The 17,938-nt window shown below is 65.1% G+C and overlaps 1 protein-coding gene across 1 annotated transcript; it reads left to right on the top strand.

Moving 5' to 3' along the window:
* Window positions 1-127: 127 nt before the first annotated feature.
* On the top strand, window positions 128-17,126 carry MMP15 (matrix metallopeptidase 15). The gene is made up of 10 exons (XM_045818938.1): window positions 128-894; window positions 9,948-10,096; window positions 10,716-10,841; window positions 11,993-12,300; window positions 12,626-12,787; window positions 13,621-13,874; window positions 14,267-14,405; window positions 15,026-15,176; window positions 15,320-15,435; window positions 16,511-17,126. The coding sequence occupies exons 1-10, from the start codon at window positions 733-735 to the stop codon at window positions 16,945-16,947; spliced, it is 2,004 nt and encodes a 667-aa protein (XP_045674894.1). The 5' UTR covers window positions 128-732; the 3' UTR covers window positions 16,948-17,126.
* Window positions 17,127-17,938: the final 812 nt, after the last annotated feature.

Below are 17,938 nucleotides of genomic sequence, written 5' to 3'. Positions count from 1 at the left end.
GCCCGGCTCCACCGCAGGCACCTGCCGAAGCCTCCGCCTAAGATACCGCCCCCGGCCCCCGGCCCCCGCCCCTCGCCCGCGGCCGCGCGCAGAGGGAGCACTGGCCCTTTAAGAGCCGCGGCGACTGCGGCGCGGGGAGGAGGGCTGGGAGCGCCCGGAGCTGCGCTGAACTCGCCGGGGACGTCGGGCGCCGGCTCCCTGGCTCGTTCACTCGCTCTGACCGGCTCCCAGCGCCTCCTCCCGGGACTGCGCGGGGACCCGGGCCCGGTTGGGCGCGGGGCGAGCAGAGTCCCCGGGCGGGAGGCGCGCGCTCAGGGCAGCGCCCGGCCCCGGGCATGGACAGAGGGAGCTGGGCGCGCAGGGGGCGCCGCGGGACCGGGCGGCCGGAGCGCTGAGCCAGACAAAGGCTCGGGAGTTGCGCTTGCTCTCGGGAGCCGGGCCCCGGGCGCCCAGGCTGCGGGACCCGGCAGCCGGCGGCTCCGGCCGGCCCTCTCTCCCGTGGGCCGGTTCCGCGTGCCCGAACCTTCCCTGCCCGCTTCTCCTCGGGCGTGGGAATTTGCCGAGGGGACCTAAGCGGCTCCGGCGGGGACAGGGACCGGGAGGTCTGCCGCGCGCCCGCCGGGCGGGGAGCCAGGGAGCGTCGCAAGTTTCCAAGCCTCGTGCGGGGACCCAGCGCCGGCGAGCGGGGGAGCTCCGCCTGCAGCGCTCCGGACCCCGCTGGGCGCCGAGAGCATGGGCAGCGAGCGGAGCGCACTCGGACAGCCGTCCTGGGCAGGCAGCCTCCTCGGCGGCCGGGAGGCGGCGGCGCGACCGCGAGTGCTGCCGCTGCTCCTGCTGCTTCTGAGCTGCCTGGGCCGCGGCGCAGCGGCGGAGGACGCAGAAGTCAATGCCGAGGTAAGGACCCTCGCCTGGGGGACTGAGAACAGGGAAGGAGACACGTCTGCAGCCCGAGGCCGGAGGTTAGAGGGCGCAGAGTCGAGCCCCCTGTGCCAGGGGAGGGGGCGGATGAAAGGGGGCCAGGCAGGCTGCCCTTCCCCGGCTCTCCCCCTTGCCAAACGGTGGAGGGCGTAGGGCTCGCGCTCACTCGCTATCCCTGTAGCCTTGACCTAGGCACTGATCCGCCCGAGCTCCCGCCGGGCGGCCGATTCCTCGAGAGCCCTGCGGACGCTGTGACATTCTTTACGAGTGGGGTGGGGGCTGCCCTGGAGGAACCACGGGCTGACCAGGCAGCTTCCCTGCCCTGGCAACATCTGGTCTGGGTGACCGTGAGCCACGCACGGCGGGCCGGGATAGGGGGAAGGGGTGCGACCCTCCGGCATAGACTCGGGTCGCAGGGAAGCTTTGGTGACTTTCTTGGGCTCTTGCACGGAAACCGCGCCTCGGCCAGGTGGGGTCCAAGAGAGAGACTCAGTCTCCCCGTTGCTTCCTCCCACCAGAGCTTCTGCGACGAGGCCCTGTGCACAGAGGACAAACTCTGCACACATTTTCGCTGGGAGCCCTCGTGACGTCCCTATGGGGCCCCCTCTGTGGCTGTGACCCATGGGTGATCGGGCACGGCCTCCTGGCGCAAAGCTGGGTCTAGCCAGTGTCCCCAGCTCCATGGAGTCTCCCAGCGCGGCCCTTCCAAGCAGGGGCAGTGAGAGCACCAGCTCCGTTGCTCCAAAGCGGTGTCTACTCTTTCCCAACTTCTGAGACCCCGCTCCTTGCCGGTTGTAGGAGAGAAGAGTGGGCGGGGGTTGGGGAAGACCACCTCGTGCTGGCTAGGGTAGGCTCAGGCCTTGGTGCCCTTGGGCCGGCCTGCAGCCTCCGGGTGCCAGGCTGCCGGGGAGAGCACCGGTTCCTTCGTATTTGAGTTTCGGCCCATGCTCCCTCCCAGCCCCCAGTGGCTTCCCCACCTCCCCCCCTGCTGCCTGGGAGATTTTTCCAATGGAAGCCTGCCCTTCCCCGCCCTGCTTTAATAAAAGCTTGGAGGAAGGGCAGGGAATTCCTCCCGGCTCAAGTTACACCTCTCAGCCAGTTCCCCACCTGCTCTTCCCTCCCTCCTTGGCCAGGCCAGGGAGAGCTTCGGGGAGCCAGGTCCCCGGCAGAAGGTGGGGTAGGAGCCCAGCCCGTGCCCAGGCCAGCTGCCTCCTCCTCATTTGTACTGACAGGCAGGCAGGGGGCTTCTGCTGGTGGGGAGTGTCCCACAGCCTGTGATCCAGGTAGTGATGAAGAGTTTCTGGACCCACCTGCCACTCTCTGGAGTGGAGGACCGAGAATTGCCAGTCACAGACCCACCCTTGAGCAGTTTTTAATCCACGGAGGAATGGCATCTCCGAGCAGGAAGCAATTACAGACCAAGCTGGAACCGGGTGGCCATGCATTATGAATTGTCATCTTAGATGGCCCAGAGCTGGGGCACTGGGACCTATAGTCTGCGGGGCTTCATTCTCTTTCCTTTGCTGCTGCTTCTCCAGTGCCCTCTCCTCTGCCAGGGCCGCACTGGGGTCAGAGACCACGGCCCTGAGCCTGTGGCGGCACTAGCTGGGGATTCTGAGAGGGACCTGCTTGCTCTCTCCTCGGGGACAATCTGGGTTGGGCTGTCGCTGGAAGAGACCGGAAGGTTTGGGGGGGACTCTTGAATGTTGTAAGACAAGGTAGATGGAGGGCTCAAGACACCCCTGTTCCTAGCATTGGCTTTGGGGTACAGACTGTTCCTCGGAGTTTCGTCAAGCCTAGGCAGATGGAGGCCCAAAGAGTTGAATGGCTTCAGCAGCCAGTGCGTTTACCAGGAGACTGTGGGGCCATAGTCCCCAGGTCCACAGTCTTGTAAGGACCAACCTCAGAGACTCCTGGGCCTGGCCTGCAGCCTGTGTCCAGCGCCCGCCCCCCCCCCCCCCCGACAGCTGCAGACTTCAGCTTAGGTGGTGGCTGGGTCCTCCTCTCCTCCTCCAAGCATCCCGGTACTTGAGCCAAGGCTGGCCCCTGTCCCTCCCGGGGCAGAACCCGCAGGAATTTCACTAGACTACAGCATCGCTAGGAGCTGGCAGACACCTGCGCCCTGGCACGCCCCTGCCTGGAAAAGGCGGTCTTTCTTGGAGAAGCCAGCCACTGCGGAGTTACTCTGCCCTGTGCCTCTCTCTCTCCCTTGGATGTCCAGCCCCAGGCCCCAGCTGTTCGGGGCTGGAGCCCACTCCCCTGCATGGAGGCAGGCCTCACCTGACTGAGGTGCCAGCCATAGCTCCTGGCCTCCCCCACCTGGGGGTCCGGGCACCCCTTCTGATCTGGCCTGCTCTTGCTGGCCGCAGCACCTGACCCACTTAAGCCCCTTTGGTTTTCACCAGAGAAGCTATGGTCTCTTCTTGCCCTCCGCTCTCCCCAGGCCTAACCTCAGCGGGGCCCATACAGGTGCCTCTGGCTGCCAGAGTTCACAGCTGTGATGCGGCTGCCTGGTCACACACCGACACACTCAGCTTCCCTGAACTGACTCCCACATGCCTCCCTTGTCCCGACCGGCCGCTGAGCAGGGTGAGCAAAAGGCAGGATGGGATGGGGGTCAGCGTGAATGCTGATTTCGACCCTCAGATCTGACTGGTGAGCCCCAGCCCCCGGCGCCAATGTCTGCTGGCCACCCCTCCCCCAGAGGCCCCGTGCCCAGTCTAGTCCGTGTGTTGGAGCTGCCCTGGGGTCCCCTCAGTCAGCTGCCTCCTGGCAGTTGCGTGCTCCTTGTCTGAACAGCATGTCTGTCCAACGTGCCCGCTCCAACCTCTGGGCGAAAACACCTCGCTTCTCCCCACCTAGAGTGGGCGGAAAGGAAACAACATAGAAACACACCCAGGTCCCCCACCCCAAAGAAGCTGCCCCAGAAGGCCCCCTGCCCCTTCCACCGTGTGAGGACACAGTGAGACTCTGGCCGTCCGCAGCCAGGAAGAGGGCCTTGACCGGAACCTGGCCAGGCAGGCACCCGACCTTGGACTTCCAGCCTCTAGATCTGTGAGAAATAAATGTTTGTTGTTACAAGCCACCCGGCTTACAGTATTTTTGTTACAGCAGCCCAAGTGGACTAAGATAGTTGGCATCTTCAGTATCGTCCCAAGATTTATGTGGCTCACGCAGCCAGGCACTCGGGCAGGGGCCAGGCCTGACTCAGGAGATGTGTTCTCTGCGTCAGCAGAAGCAGCGAGGGGCCGCCGGAGGCTCGCAGCTCGGATGCTCCCGCATCACAGGGAGGGCCCTGGAGGACCGCACAGGTGGACGCGAGGACCTGGGGCCCTGAAGGTGGCCGAACACGGCAGGCCACGGCAGGTGCCTTCTGGCCACACAAGCTCCTACGAGGCCACTCCCCAGAAAGACACTGGCTGCAGGGGCACCTGGACCCTCTGGGGAGTGGGCACAGGATTCGCAGCCCCCGGCGAGAGCAGCAGAGGTTTGCCAGCCGGCGGTGGGTCAGAGAGACGAGGAGGGACACCTCGTGCCAGCTCCCCTTCCCCACAAGGGGCCAGCAGGAAGACCCAGCTCGACATCCAGTGTCTGACAGACAGAAGAGGACCTGGGTCCCCGCCTTTCACCAGCCTTGGGGGTCCCCCACGTCCCACTGCCACACCAGATGGTTGAGCTGCCGGAGCCACAGCGCCTGGGGGCCCGAGGCTGGATCACCTGCCCCAGCTGGCCCTTAGCCCTGGCCACCACCCTGGCCTCCCAGGAACGACTGTCACCCCGGAGGGATGAGAGCCCGGCTTCGTCTCACGCCCAGCACTTGTGGGCAGGGCACCTGGTGCGCAGGAAGTGCTTGCAGAATGGTGGCAAAACACAGAGACTGTTAGGAGCGAACGGCATTTGCTATTGAGCGAGGCAGTCATGGAACCGTCTGCGCCTCAGTTTCCCCGTCTACAGGGTGGGGCTGATAATAGCATGGACCGGACAGAGTTGCTGGCGAGGTTCCGTGCATGTGTGTAACAGGCCGCCCGCCGTGCTCGGGGGCCCGGTGGGATCCCATGCTGTTTTGGCCACCTTCGACACGTTTGTGAGCACTTCCACACTGAGCCTGGTGTGGGGTCTCAGTGTGGGGGCTCTTGTTACCCCGTGGTACAGAAGAGGCAACTGAGACGGAGCTGAGAGACGTTACCCCAGGTTCCGCAGCCGGCGGTGGCAGAACTCGGGCCTGAGCCCAGTCAGCCTGGCTTGGAGCCTGGGTCCCCAGCCCCGTGCTGGGTCGGAGGCTGCAGGCCAGAGCCCAGTGTGCCACCTCGTGGAGCTGCCCAGGCAGGAGCCAGGTGGGAAGAAGATGGTGGGGGCAGGGCTGGGTGAACCTGGAGCCCTCCCCCTGTCCCGCCACCCAGGCTCCGCCCTGTGGACATCCCCTGTAGGTGAGAACACCTGTGGGGGTTTCCAGGTGAAGCCCCAGGCAGCTGAAATCACTGGCAAACAGGGCCCTTTCACCTGCCTTGCCCACCCCCTGGCCGCAGGACCCCACTGCTCTTTCTCCAGGTTAAGGCGAGCCAGGCAGCTGGGAGACCACCAGGTACAGAAGCGGCAGGAGCACAGGCTACCCTGCCCGCAGCCTTCCCCTCCGGAAGGCCGGTTCTAGAACTGCTCGAGTGTGGGCGGGTAGCCCGGCCTGGGGTCCCCTTTGCTCCCTGGCCCCGGGGCTGATGGTGTCACCTGTGCTGTCATCCCTGTGCAGCCGCTGGGGAGGGATGATGGTTTTGACCCCAGTTTGCAGGGGGGAGCGGTCGGGGGCTCAGAGACATCATCTTGGGTCTCTTCTGCCACTCCAAGGCCCATCCTCAGGGTAAGCAGGCAGGGCCAAGGGGCGGGTGTCCCTGACCAGCAGGTTTCTGCTCCGCCTGAGGGAGAGCGAGCAGTTGTGGCTGCCCAGAGGTGGGGTGGGCCCCCATCTCTGCGAGGGTGCAGGCCCTATGGGTCCCTGGCCCAGCTGTGGTCCATGGAGGCCTCTGTGAAGTAGCTAGAGTTGATGGCTTTGAGGTCCCTTCCAGCCCGAGGCTGGCAGAGTCTAGGCCTCTCAGGGGCTCCTGGCTCAGACCCCCTGGATGGGGCCAGGGTGCACGCCCTGCCTCGGCAGTGTCTGGGGTTCCCCCTAACTCATCATCCTGTTCGCTCCTGCTCTGTGCCCGGCCTGGCCTTGGCCTTCCTCCGAGGACCCAAGGACCGCGACACCGGGTGGGGAGACGGGCACAGTGTGGGCCCCGCACTGCCCTGAGAAGTCTGTTCATCAGCAGCGGGCCTGACAAGACGCCCTTTGTGCCTGTCTGGGCCACGCTGCCAGGGTCTGCTCAGACGGTCAGAGGGCTGTGGGTGACAGAGGCGAAGCAGAGCCCAGCGGAGATTGTCTTATCACTCGGGGGCCGATAGGGCGGGTGGGAGGAGGTGGCTGGAGGAGCCGGCTGCGGTGACAGCGGCCGCCCTCGCCCCCTGCCCCCACGGCCAGCCGCGCTTAATGCACAGTATCGATCCGTCTGGGAGCTCCTTCTCAGACACGCCTTCCCTGCCGGCCGGCCTCGGCATTGTCTCGCCGGCCTGGGGGGCGGTTCTGCCAATGGGGCCCAGCTCCCGGATCAGCCGGAGATGGGGAGCGTGGGGCGGGTTACACGCCTCCCCCAGTGCTGTGCTGGGCACTGTTCCGGGGAAGGTCCGGAGCCCGCTGTCCAGAGCTCAGGCTAGGAGGAGCTGGTGCTACTTCACAAAGAGCCGGGTCCGGTGGTACTGCTCTGGGCTCCAGTTCTGGCCATGGTGGCTGTGCAGCCCTGGGTGGGCCACTCGCCCTCTCTGAACCTCACAGTTTGCGTAACGGGAATGGGGTGTGCGCGTGAGCATCGAATGCAATGATGAGTGGATAGCCAGGCCCACAGCAGATTCTCGGTCCTTGGCTGCGGCATTCATGGCCTCTCCCAGGGCTGGGGGGTCGGGGCCTCCCCCCTCCGACTCCTGAGCCCCCACACTCCTCGCCTGGGGCTAGCCGCTCACCTGAAGCATCTAGACGTACTTCTGGTTGAAGAGAGGAATGGCAGAAAGAGCCAGGGCGGGCGAAGCCTACAGGGCGGGCTGCTGGTCGGAGGGGCCCTTGGCCCCAGCGCTCCCCTCAGAACCCTCCCCGCCTCTCGCTGGGGAGGCCCTGCTGCTCTGCTGCTCACTGACCTCCCCAGGCCTCAGTTTCTCCGCCTGAGAAGCAAAGTTTCACCTTCCTGGCACTCCACCCGTGAGACTAGGCAAGAGGAAGGGAAAGGAGGCCCCTTGCATGAGGGACAGACTTCACAGCCACCAGCAGGAGTGGCCGGAGCTTGAACACAGCCCCTCCCCTGCGCTGACCTTGAAAATTGCTTCCCACTTCGGTCCCAGGGCAGCAGACCCCTCGGGAAGCCCGGGCTTAGGGGGCATGCAGCCCCTCCTCACCAGGAGGCAGCAGCCTCTGTGTGGTACCTGGGCGCTTGCCCGTGATGTCTCACCCTCCGAGAGCTCACCTCCCAGGCTCGTGGTCCTTAGCACAGCAGGAGGGTTCGAGAAGCCCCCTCCCTGACACTGGGGAGAGGAAAAGCCCACAGCCCCCTGCGGGCGGCCAGCCCGCGCGCGCCAGCTGGCTCTGTCACCCTCTTCACCCTGCCGTCAGGAGCTTTGGCTGCCCTGGGCCAGAATCGTGCTTCTGCTCACGCCGCCCGTCCCCAGCTCCTGCCTCACACCCTGGCAGTGGCCGGGAAGCTCTTGTCACCAGGGCGCTGGGGTTTGAAGGCCTGGCTGGGACTGAGATGGAAGCTCTCGGCTTCCCTGAGACTCAGAGGGTCCTCCTCTGTGTGAAGGAGGGTCCACAGGCACCCTGGGGACCTTCCCATCAGCCCCCGAACTGTCCCCAGAATTAAAGGGCCCCATGTCCTCTGCTGGGCTCTGGGGCTCTTCCCCACAGACAGGCCCAGCTCCCTCCTCGGCCCTCCCCTGGGCCCCAGCCCGAGCCGCCGCCTCCCTGCCCTTCTCCTGTCACTCTGCAGACACTGCTAATCAGCCCCGCGGTGGCCTGTGATTGAGCTCCCTGAGATATTTTTACCTTATGCAAATAAGCGATGCCCTCATCTGTCAGCAGGCAGCCCCACCTCCTCCGGCTGGATCCCTCTCCCTGCCTGAGCTGGCGACGGTCACGCCTCGACTTCTCGATCTCTCCAGGCTTCTCCAGGAAAACCGTGTCCACGCAGGGTGGTGGGTGCACCCCCCCACCCACCCACACACACACACACACACATGAACTTCAGGAGAGCTTTCTCACTCTTGAGAAGAGCAGGAGCAGAAGAGGGAAGGTGCCCTGGGCCAGGGGCCTGAGCAGGGCTGGCTGCGGGGCGTCCTGCCCTCCCCTGAGGCTGCACGGCCCTCAGGCCCTGGCAGAGCCTGGAACCTTCGATCCTTCTGGTAGAGGCCAAAGGCATTCGCTCCAGGGACTAGACAGCCCCTGGCCTCTGGCATGAATGATACATTCACTGGGCACGTTTCCCTGCCCAGCACCGCGCAAGCGTGAGTGTGGACGCCCCTATCTCGTCCTCACAGAAACCCGTGCTACGAGGCAGGTCATAGCACAACGGAACCACACTTCAGAAGTGGTGTGGCTGGACCTGTCCTCATCCCTGCCTGTCACCATCTCTGTGGCTCTGCCTCCTTGCTGGTGGCCATCTCCCCGGCCCTGGGAGGCCCTGCAGCTCTGGCCGTGTCTCTGCACCTCTCTCTCTCTCTCTCTCTCTCTCGGGCTCAGCAGCCACTGTTGCTGGCAGCAGCCTGGGTGCAGCTGAGCCGGGGGTGGGGCAGCCCCCCACACACCAGGGGCCTGGCTGGGCGCCAGGGCTGACGGACGGCACTGAGAGAGCAAGTACCTACAGAGTTGGCTGTGACACTGGTGGCAGACAGGTGTGGGTATGGCCCTAGCCAGCTGACCCGTGGCTGTCAGCCCAGAGCAGCCACCATGCCCCGTCACCCTCTTACCTTGTGGGTCCTTGAGGCGTAGCTGTTACCTTCCAGGGCCTCTCAAGAGAACAGGCCTTCAGGTCCCCTCACTCCAGGGGATGCCTAGGGACCCAGGCTGGGCCAGCAAAGGTGCAAAGGACACACTTCCAATGGCGCCGAGACTCACAGAAGTCCCTGGCCTCTGTGCCAACAACCTGTCGTGGTGGTCACCGTGCTCTCGTGGCCTTGGGGGCATGAGGTGGGCAGGTCAGAGTCCTCTTCCTGACCACGGCTCAGCGTGGCTCACTGGGGATCCCCCCTCCTGCCATCCTAGTGGGGGAGACAGATGGAAAACATCTCAGTGAAATATAAGGTATGTCAGGTAGTGACAAGTGCAAGGAAGGAAGACAGGGGGTGCAGGGGACAGCAGGTGGGGGGTCTCTCTTTATGTAGTGTCGTCAGAGAACACCTTCCAGTAAGGTGAAGTTGGAGCTGAGACTGGAAGAAAATGGGGGTGCGAGCCATGCATGTACCTGGGCGGGAGCAGCACGTGCAGAGGGCCTGAGGCGGGGGAGTGCCTGGCAGGGTGTATGGGAGGAGTGAGGTCTGAGAGCTGAAGCGGGGCCTGGTAGCACGGGCCCAAGAGCTTCAGTAAAAACTGGCTTTTCGCCCTGGCTGGTGTGGCTCGGTGGATTGAGCTACAGCCTTCAAACCAAAGGGTTACCAGTTCGATTCCCAGTCAGGGCACAAGGCCGGGTTACAGGCCAGGTCCCCAGTAGGGGGTGCTCAAGAGGCAACCACACATTGATGTTTCTCTCTCTCCCTCCTCTCTTAAAAAATAACAAAAAATAAAACTGGCTTTTCCTCCGGGAGGAGAAGTCTCTGGACACCAGACCCGACTTGTAAAGGCCTTTCCCAGGGAGGCTGCAGCAGCTTGGAGGGCGGGAGGTGGGCAGGCACCCAATGAGGGCTGTGTGTGTCTCGAGAGCCAGCCGTGCCAGGACCTGCTGACCGGCGTGATCTCTCCTTCGCAGAACTGGCTGCGGCTCTACGGCTACCTGCCCCAGCCCAGCCGCCACATGTCCACCCTGCGCTCGGCCCAGATCCTGGCCTCGGCCCTCGCCGAGATGCAGCGCTTCTACGGGATCCCGGTCACCGGCGTGCTGGACGAAGAGACCAAGGCGTGAGTCTCTCCATCGGGCCTTTCTCAGACTCCTCTGGCTTCTGTCCTGCTCTCTCGAGGCCTTGGAGTGTGGTGTTACCAGGAGAGAGGGGTCTAGATAAGAGACAGGTGGTCTGATCCTCCATGCGAGCTCCGACTCATTGGGAGTGGCTGCCTCCAGCCTTGTGCTGAGAAGGCTGCTGAGGCCGAGTCCCAGCTCAGCCACAAGGAACACAGGCTTGATCAGTGGCGTCTGCCACAGGAATGGGCCGGGGCAGGGGTGGGGGGGTGCAGCACACCTGGCCTGGGTGGGACGGCCAGCCTAGTTAGGCCCTAGAAGGGATGTGACCGAAAGCCACATCCTTGAGGAGCACGCACAGAGCATCGCGTATGAAGGGCAGGAGGCCGCAGGAGTACCTGTCCCCTTCCTGGTGGGAAGGGGCCCGCCTTTGAGGAGCCTCTGCTGGGCATCCAGTCTGCCAGTGCAAGGCCGCTGTGCCCCTGCTCCTGCTGAGGCAATAGAAACTTAGCTCATCTCCCACCCTAAGAAGCCGCCGAAGGCCAGAGGCAGGAGGGTGGAAGGAGGTGGGCTGCCTGGAGGAAGAGGCTCTGAGCTCACCCCTTCGCGCTCCTGGCCCAGGTGGATGAAGCGGCCTCGCTGCGGGGTGCCAGATCAGTTCGGGGCGCGCGTGAAAGCCAATCTGCGGCGGCGGAAGCGCTATGCCCTCACCGGCAGGAAGTGGAACAACCCCCACCTGACCTTCAGGTAGGGACCCCGGCTTCCTGGGGTGGCATTTCTCCCAGCATCCTCCGCACCACCGGGTCTGAGACCTCGGGCTCCCCAGTGGACTCGTCTGCAAGGCTTCCTTTCCCAGCGGCCCCCCTGGGGCCACAGTGTGGACGGTCCAGACCCACTCCAACCCCCACCCCCCACACTGACTCCGGCTGCACACCCTGGGGCGTCTTCCTCCAGAGAAGATCAGGCCCTCCAGAGCTGCTTCTGTTCTGTCCTCCTTCCCTTCCCTCCCTCCCCCGCCACCCGCCCAGTCTGACCTCACTGGCCCAGATGGGTTCCTGCACCGGTTCGGTTTGGGGGCCTCCACAGTGCAGGGCCAGGAGGCCGAAACCCGGGCATCTCTCAGGCGGGCAGGCTGCGTCCTAGGCCCATCATCCTTTGCAGTGAGTCCCAGGTCAAGAAACCCCCCTGAGCCCCGAGCGTGTGGCGGTCCCCAAGGGCTCCTCTTCCTGTGTCTGTCTGGCCAGGGCCCCACTGAAGCTCCGTCTCCCAAGGCAGAGTAGCTCCCACGGCCTCTGAGCCCCCAGAGTGAACCGGTGGCCCAGCCAGCTTTACTGGAGGCCTGTCCAGCTCACAGACGCCCCCTCTGATGTACACGGGTAATAGCAGGCCTCCCCACAGGGCCGCCGTGACGAAAGCACGGCCCGCCTTTTCCCATTTAACAGGTGAAAAAACCTCCAGTGCAGAAACCAACTCACTGGCCCGAGGCCACACAAATAAAGTTAGAGCCCAGCCTTGAACTCACGTCAGCCTGGCCCGGAAGCCCCGCCTTCAGAACCGCTAGCCCCGTGTTCCCTGAATGTCCTCCACGCGCACCTCCCCTTCGAGGTCTCTGAGCCACGTATCCCCTGCACTTTCATTGACGTAACATTTTCTTACTGAAAATAGGCTTGATTGGCACAAGGCAACCTTGTTGGGTGATATTCTAATGAACTCCTGGTTTTAACATTCAGTTCTCCTTTCTAAGTTCACCCCTAAGTAGACTGACGGCTGATACGGTCAGGCAGTGTCGGGCAGCCAGCTCAAACCTGACGCGAGTTCCTGGGGACCCTGCGTCTCCGCCTCAGCCCAGGGGGCGCCAGGCCCTGGGTTCACACGCGTGTCTCCCCGCCCCCCTGCAGCATCCAGAACTACACGGAGAAGCTGGGCTGGTACCACTCGCTGGAGGCGGTGCGCCGGGCCTTCCGGGTGTGGGAGCAGGCCACGCCCCTGGTCTTCCAGGAGGTGCCCTACCAGGACATCAGGCTGCGGCGGCAGAAGGAGGCTGACATCATGGTCCTCTTTGCCTCTGGCTTCCATGGCGACAGCTCACCCTTTGACGGCACAGGCGGCTTTCTGGCTCACGCCTATTTCCCGGGCCCTGGCCTGGGTGGGGACACCCATTTCGACGCAGATGAGCCCTGGACCTTCTCCAGCACGGACATGCACGGTGAGAACAGCTGGCCAGGGCTGGGGGGGGAGCTGAGCTGGAGTTGCAGGGCCAGGAGGGGAGAGCTTCCCTGTGCGGTCGGTTCTCTGCAGCCATGACGCTTGGCCGCAAGCTCTCGTGCTCCCGTCTTCACGGGGTGGTAGGGAAGAGAAGGGATCACTGCCCCCATGTCTCAGATGGGGAAGCTGGAGGCCCCGAAGTCAGAGCCGCTCAGCCTCTCCTAAGAGTGAGGCGAGGGCAGGCTCCCTGGCAGGCTCAGCCCGCAGCCTGGGGCGGCCAGGTCCTGGGCGGGGCCGGTGCTGACCATGCTGCTGGCCCACTGCAGGGAATAGCCTCTTCCTGGTGGCTGTGCACGAGCTGGGCCATGCGCTGGGGCTGGAGCACTCGAGCAACCCCAGTGCCATCATGGCGCCATTCTACCAGTGGATGGACACCGACAACTTCCAACTGCCGGAGGACGACCTCCGGGGCATCCAGCAGCTCTACGGTGAGCGGGCGGCACGGGCTGGGCGGTGGGCGGGCTCTGCACCGCACGCCTGCTCGCAACTCCCAGCCCCACGAGGCACAGTTGCTCCTGCTGTCCCATTTTGTAGATGAGACACTGAGGCCCCGAGAGGACCTGTGACTTGTTCACATCACTCAGATGGGACTAGACATCCAGCCCAGGACCTACACCCAGAACCCTCACAGTGGCTCTGGGCTGGAGCCTGCAGGGGCCCCCGGCAGTCCCAGGTGCCGTCTCTGCCGAGTATTGTTGCTTTGTCACTTGCCAGTGGTTCTCAGGCAGGTGACACCCCCAACTCAGGCCCCAGTCAAGAAAGCCTCAGGGTGGGGGATGTCCTGAGGTCCAGGTTGGGGGGTCGGGGTCTCCATTCAGCGCCCACACCGAGCCCCTCCCTGGGGCTGGCAGTGCCCGCCTTGCTAGGCACGTGACAGACCCTGTTTCCCCAGCAACCTGGTCATCAGAGGGAAACGTGGCAGAGTTTGTAAAATCATGCTCTTGCCTCTGTGGGTGTCCCCTGGGTGTCTCTGGGTCCTCCAGTGGAGCAGGCTGGCATCCTGAGGGGACTGTCTCCAAGGGAAAACGGAGACAGGAGCCCTCAGGGGCGCAGTGACCTAAGCCACCGGGCTTAGGCGAGAGGTCGAGAAGCGGGCTCTGTGCAGAAGGATGGAGGTCCTCCTGAGAGCGTGGGGGTGGGGGAGGGGAGGGGTCCACTGTGCACGGGCAGGGCCCTGTGTCCTGAGGAGGACAACCTGGAGCCCTGGCTGGGTTCTGGGGCTTCCTCCTCACTTCCTGTCCCCCCTCCCTCCGCTCGGCAGGCACCCCAGACGGTCAGCCACAGCCCACCCAGCCCCTCCCCACTGTGACACCCCGGCGGCCAGGCCGGCCAGACCATCGGCCCCCCAGGCCCCCCCAGCCTCCACCCCCAGGTGGGAAGCCAGAGCGGCCCCCAAAGCCAGGCCCCCCGGTCCAGCCCCGAGCCACGGAGCGGCCTGACCAGTACGGCCCCAACATCTGCGACGGGGACTTCGACACGGTGGCCATGCTGCGTGGGGAGATGTTCGTGTTCAAGGTCTGGCCCCTGCCCATTCCCTGAGAGGCCCCTGGGCCCAGACTCAGAGCCAGAGAGTGCCCCCCCACCCCCACCTCACTCCCTACCTGGCTGCTCGCCTGGCTGCTAACCCTAACCCCTCCCTCACCGAGCAGCCGCTGGGAAGCCATCAGACCCCAGACTGAGGAGCAGCCAGGCTACGGGACGAGGGATTTCCCTGGGGTCACACAGCAAGCCCGAGGGTCCGCCCACCCGCCCCGTTGGCCCAGGGCTGTCTCCCAGGCACTGCCCTCAGGACCTCAGTGGCCTCCCCAGGACCCACCCTGGTCCAGGAAGGGGCGCTCCCAGGTGGCCCCTCTCCCAGGCTGAGGCAGCGTGCCTGCTCTGCCCGCTCACGCCCACACCCTCCCCAGGGCCGCTGGTTCTGGCGGGTCCGGCACAACCGTGTCCTGGACAACTACCCCATGCCCATCGGGCACTTCTGGCGTGGTCTGCCCAGCGACATCAGCGCGGCCTACGAGCGCCAAGACGGGCGCTTTGTCTTCTTTAAAGGTGAGCTGGGGTGGGTGGGAGGGCCTTCCTGCCCCGGCCTCTGACCCAGCTGGGCCCGGGGAAGGAGGGAGGAGGGCAGGGGGAGTTGCCTCCATTGGGGCAGCACCCCGGATCAGCTGTGTCCCCAGTCCCCCTGTCCTCAGCTTCAGTGAGGCAGTAGCTCCCTGAGAACAGGGCGGGGCCTGTACCCAGAGTGGGGATCCCTAGACCATGAACTGGGGTGCCCTGGGAGCAGCCACCAGACCCAGGGGCCAGGCAGGGCCCCCCATCTTTCCTCTTTCTCTGCAAGGCCTGTTGGGGGGGTATTCACATGGAAATGCAGACCCATGCCCAGTGTGACTGTGGGGTGTGTGTAGAGGGGTGAGTGGCTGACACATGTGTGTGTAAACGAGTGTGCCAGAGTCGTCCATGAGCGCAGAGCGGGGATGCTACAAGGGGCGTGGCACCGTGTGTGGTGGTGGCCAGTGCCTGCCCTGTGTGCAAGGGCATGAGTGCGAGTGTAATGAGTGTGGCAGTGAACGTGCATGGATCTGTGGGCCCAGAACAGCGTGGCTGGGCCCCCTCCCTGCCCACGCCCTCGGCCCCAGCCCACGTCACACCTGCCTCCCCTGCTCCCACAGGGGACCGCTACTGGCTCTTCCGAGAAGCGAACCTGGAGCCCGGCTACCCACAGCCGCTGACCAGCTACGGCCTGGGCATCCCCTACGACCGCATCGACACGGCCATCTGGTGGGAGCCCACGGGGCACACCTTCTTCTTCCAAGAGGACAGGTGAGCGCCCCCTTCCCTGAAGGAACAAGGCCCCAGCCGGGCCGCCCGTCTCCCAGGCCCGCCCAGGGAGGACCCACCACCGGGGGCGGGGGGGACAGACTCCAGGCCGACGCAGGCCCACAGCCCGGTGCTTCCGGTCACAGGTACTGGCGCTTCAATGAGGACACGCAGCGTGGAGACCCCGGCTACCCCAAGCCCATCAGTGTCTGGCAGGGGATCCCCGTCTCCCCCCGAGGGGCCTTCCTGAGCAACGACGCAGGTACCACGCACGGCCAGCACCCTCCAGCCTGCTCACGCTCACCGGGCTCCTCCTGCACGCAGGGGTGGGGCCTGCCTGAGGCCGTCAGGCGGTGTGATGGCGTGTATGGGGGACGCAGCTGTGTCGGGCCCTGGGCTTCTGGGAGCTTCTGGAGCACGACTCCCCCGGCCCTCCCTGTGCCGTCTCCACCCTGTTTTGAAGCTGGCCAAACTCAACCACAGAGCTCGGGGAAAGGGCTCCGGGTCCTACCTGGGAACCAGGGGCAGCCTGCAGGGAGCCCCGAGCCCAAGCGTGGCTCAGAGCGATGGGATGAGGGTCCCCCCAGGGTACGCACTTACCCCCTGCAAGGGAAGCCAGATCTCTGTCCTTGTAACCAGCGACAGGGAGCTGTGCCTTTTATTTCTCCAGCACGGTCGCGGGGGACTTTAAGAAAAGCCACAGCTCTGGTTCTTGGGCTCCGGGCTCGCAGGCTCGGGGGAGACCCCGCGGGCTCTGCCAGCGCTCGGGTGGGTCACGCCGTGTCTGCGTGCGATGGCATCCCTCCGGCCGCCCTGATCTCACCGTGATCAGCAGAGCACAGGCGCACCCCATGATTCAAACCTGGCCCTTCCTGGGGCTGATGGGACGTGGCAAGGTGCCCAAGGCCGGAGAGCTGGGCCAAGGCCGTGTTGGGCTCCGCTCCAGGTCTGCTGCCGGCTGGCTGCGCGGCCTGGAGCGAGACACTGGCCTGGCTCGTGGGGGGTGGGGCCAGTCCCGGGACCAGGCAGCAGGGTCCCCCAACTGCAGCCTCCACCCCAGCAGGCGGCAGGACCCTCCCCTGTGCGCAGCCCTCGTCAGGGTCAGCCCAGCCCAGCCCAGCAGCACGGCATTTTCTAGTGGCTCCCTTGACCCAAACGCTGCCCCCTCTGAGGCCGGGCTGGTTTCTGTGAGCAGGAAACAGGCAGATTTGGGAAGCGAGGAAGGAGGAGAATGTGCTAAAGCCAGAGCTCCTCCAGCACGGCCTGGTCTCCCGCCAGACCCTCTGGCGGGCGAGGGGTCCCCGGCTGACACGGCTCCGGCCTGCTTGCCCCTGCAGCCTACACCTACTTCTACAAGGGCACCAAATACTGGAAGTTCGACAACGAGCGCCTGCGCATGGAGCCCGGCTACCCCAAGTCCATCCTGCGGGACTTCATGGGCTGCGAAGAGCCGGGACCCCGGTGGCCCGACGTGGCCCGGCCGCCCTTCAACCCCAACGGGGGTGCGGAGCCCGGGGCGGACGGGGACAGCCAGGAGGGCGACGAGGGCCGTGCCGGGGAGGAGGACTCTGGGGCGGACGAGGACGGGGGCAGCCGCGTGGTGGTGCAGATGGAGGAGGTGACCCGGACAGTGAACATGGTGATGGTGCTGGTGCCGCCACTGCTGCTGCTCCTGTGCATCCTGGGCCTCACCTACGCCCTGGTGCAGATGCAGCGCAAGGGCGCGCCCCGCATGCTCCTGTACTGCAAGCGCTCTCTGCAGGAGTGGGTGTGACCCGCCGCCTCCTGCTCCTCACGGTGCTAGGGGCCAGGCTGGCGGCGCCTGCGGTTCCGAGACTGCGCCTGGGGCACCCTGAGGAGCCCTCCGCAGCCCCCTCAGCCCCTGGGTGGGGCCCCCCAGGCCCTTCAACATCCCTGCCAGCCCTGCCCCCCCATGTTTATTTATGCCCGGGATTTTTTACACTAACTGAGCATTGGTTTCTACTTTCCCGACCAGGGGCAGTTCCCAGGGCAGGGGGTTTAGAGCTTCCTAAATGGGGTTTTGCTCCAGACAGGGAATTAGGTCCACACCCACCCAGCTCGGCTGTGGCCCCAGCCAGCAGAGTGGAGGGTTGGAAGGCCCAGGTGGGGGGGGGGGCTGTCAGGCTGTCGAGGTTCTTCCCGCCATGAGCCCCGGGGCCAGAGCCATGCGCTCTGTTGGCTTTGGAGACAGGTGGGGCCTCACTGGTCTCCCCCCACCTAAGTCCTTCTCTGCCTCAGGAACAGCTTTCGCCCAGAGCCACCCCAGATCAGAGGGACAGAGGGGCAGGTGACCCCTGGCTGCCAGTCTGCTGAGTTTCAGCTCCTTCCCAGCCAACCTCTAACAATCCCAGTTGCCTGGGCTCCCTATGCCTGAGGACCCCACCCTGCCCCTGGCCAGCCGAGGGGCCAGCAGCCCCCAGCTCCCTCGTACCCCTTGAGCCCACACCTCCTTTTCTCTCTAGAGAAGGGTTCTGGGCCCGCCTTACCAAGGACCAAAGGGGGTCTGCCAAGGCCCCTCCACCCCAGGAGCCTCGCCTCCTGGCTGGGCCCCCACTCCCTGTCTACCTTCTCCTCTGTGAACTGTGAGACCCACCTTGGACTCCTTCCCTGGGCCTAATCCTGCCTTCTCTCACCCACACCACTGTCCTCAGGGGTCTCGGGACCCCGCCAGCCTCAGGCTGCAGCTGCCAGTATCCCAGATCTCCTGGGGAGATGGGGCTGATGGGTGCCCGGGCTGGGGTGCT

The sequence above is a fragment of the Phyllostomus hastatus genome, unplaced genomic scaffold (assembly GCF_019186645.2).
Source record: "Phyllostomus hastatus isolate PE091 unplaced genomic scaffold, TTU_PhHast_1.1 phas_scaffold_345, whole genome shotgun sequence".
In the NCBI taxonomy this organism is placed as follows: domain Eukaryota; kingdom Metazoa; phylum Chordata; class Mammalia; order Chiroptera; family Phyllostomidae; genus Phyllostomus; species Phyllostomus hastatus.
This window is presented reverse-complemented; position numbering and strand designations above follow the sequence as displayed.

Coding starts and splice junctions, on each gene's coding strand:
- MMP15 (XM_045818938.1), top strand. CDS start 733: ATGGGCAGCGAGCGGAGCGCACTCGGACAGCCGTCCTGGGCAGGCAGC. Junction 10,097..10,715: donor CTGGACGAAGAGACCAAGGC/GTGAGTCTCTCC, acceptor CTCCTGGCCCAG/GTGGATGAAGCGGCCTCGCT. Junction 15,177..15,319: donor TTCTTCTTCCAAGAGGACAG/GTGAGCGCCCCC, acceptor TTCCGGTCACAG/GTACTGGCGCTTCAATGAGG.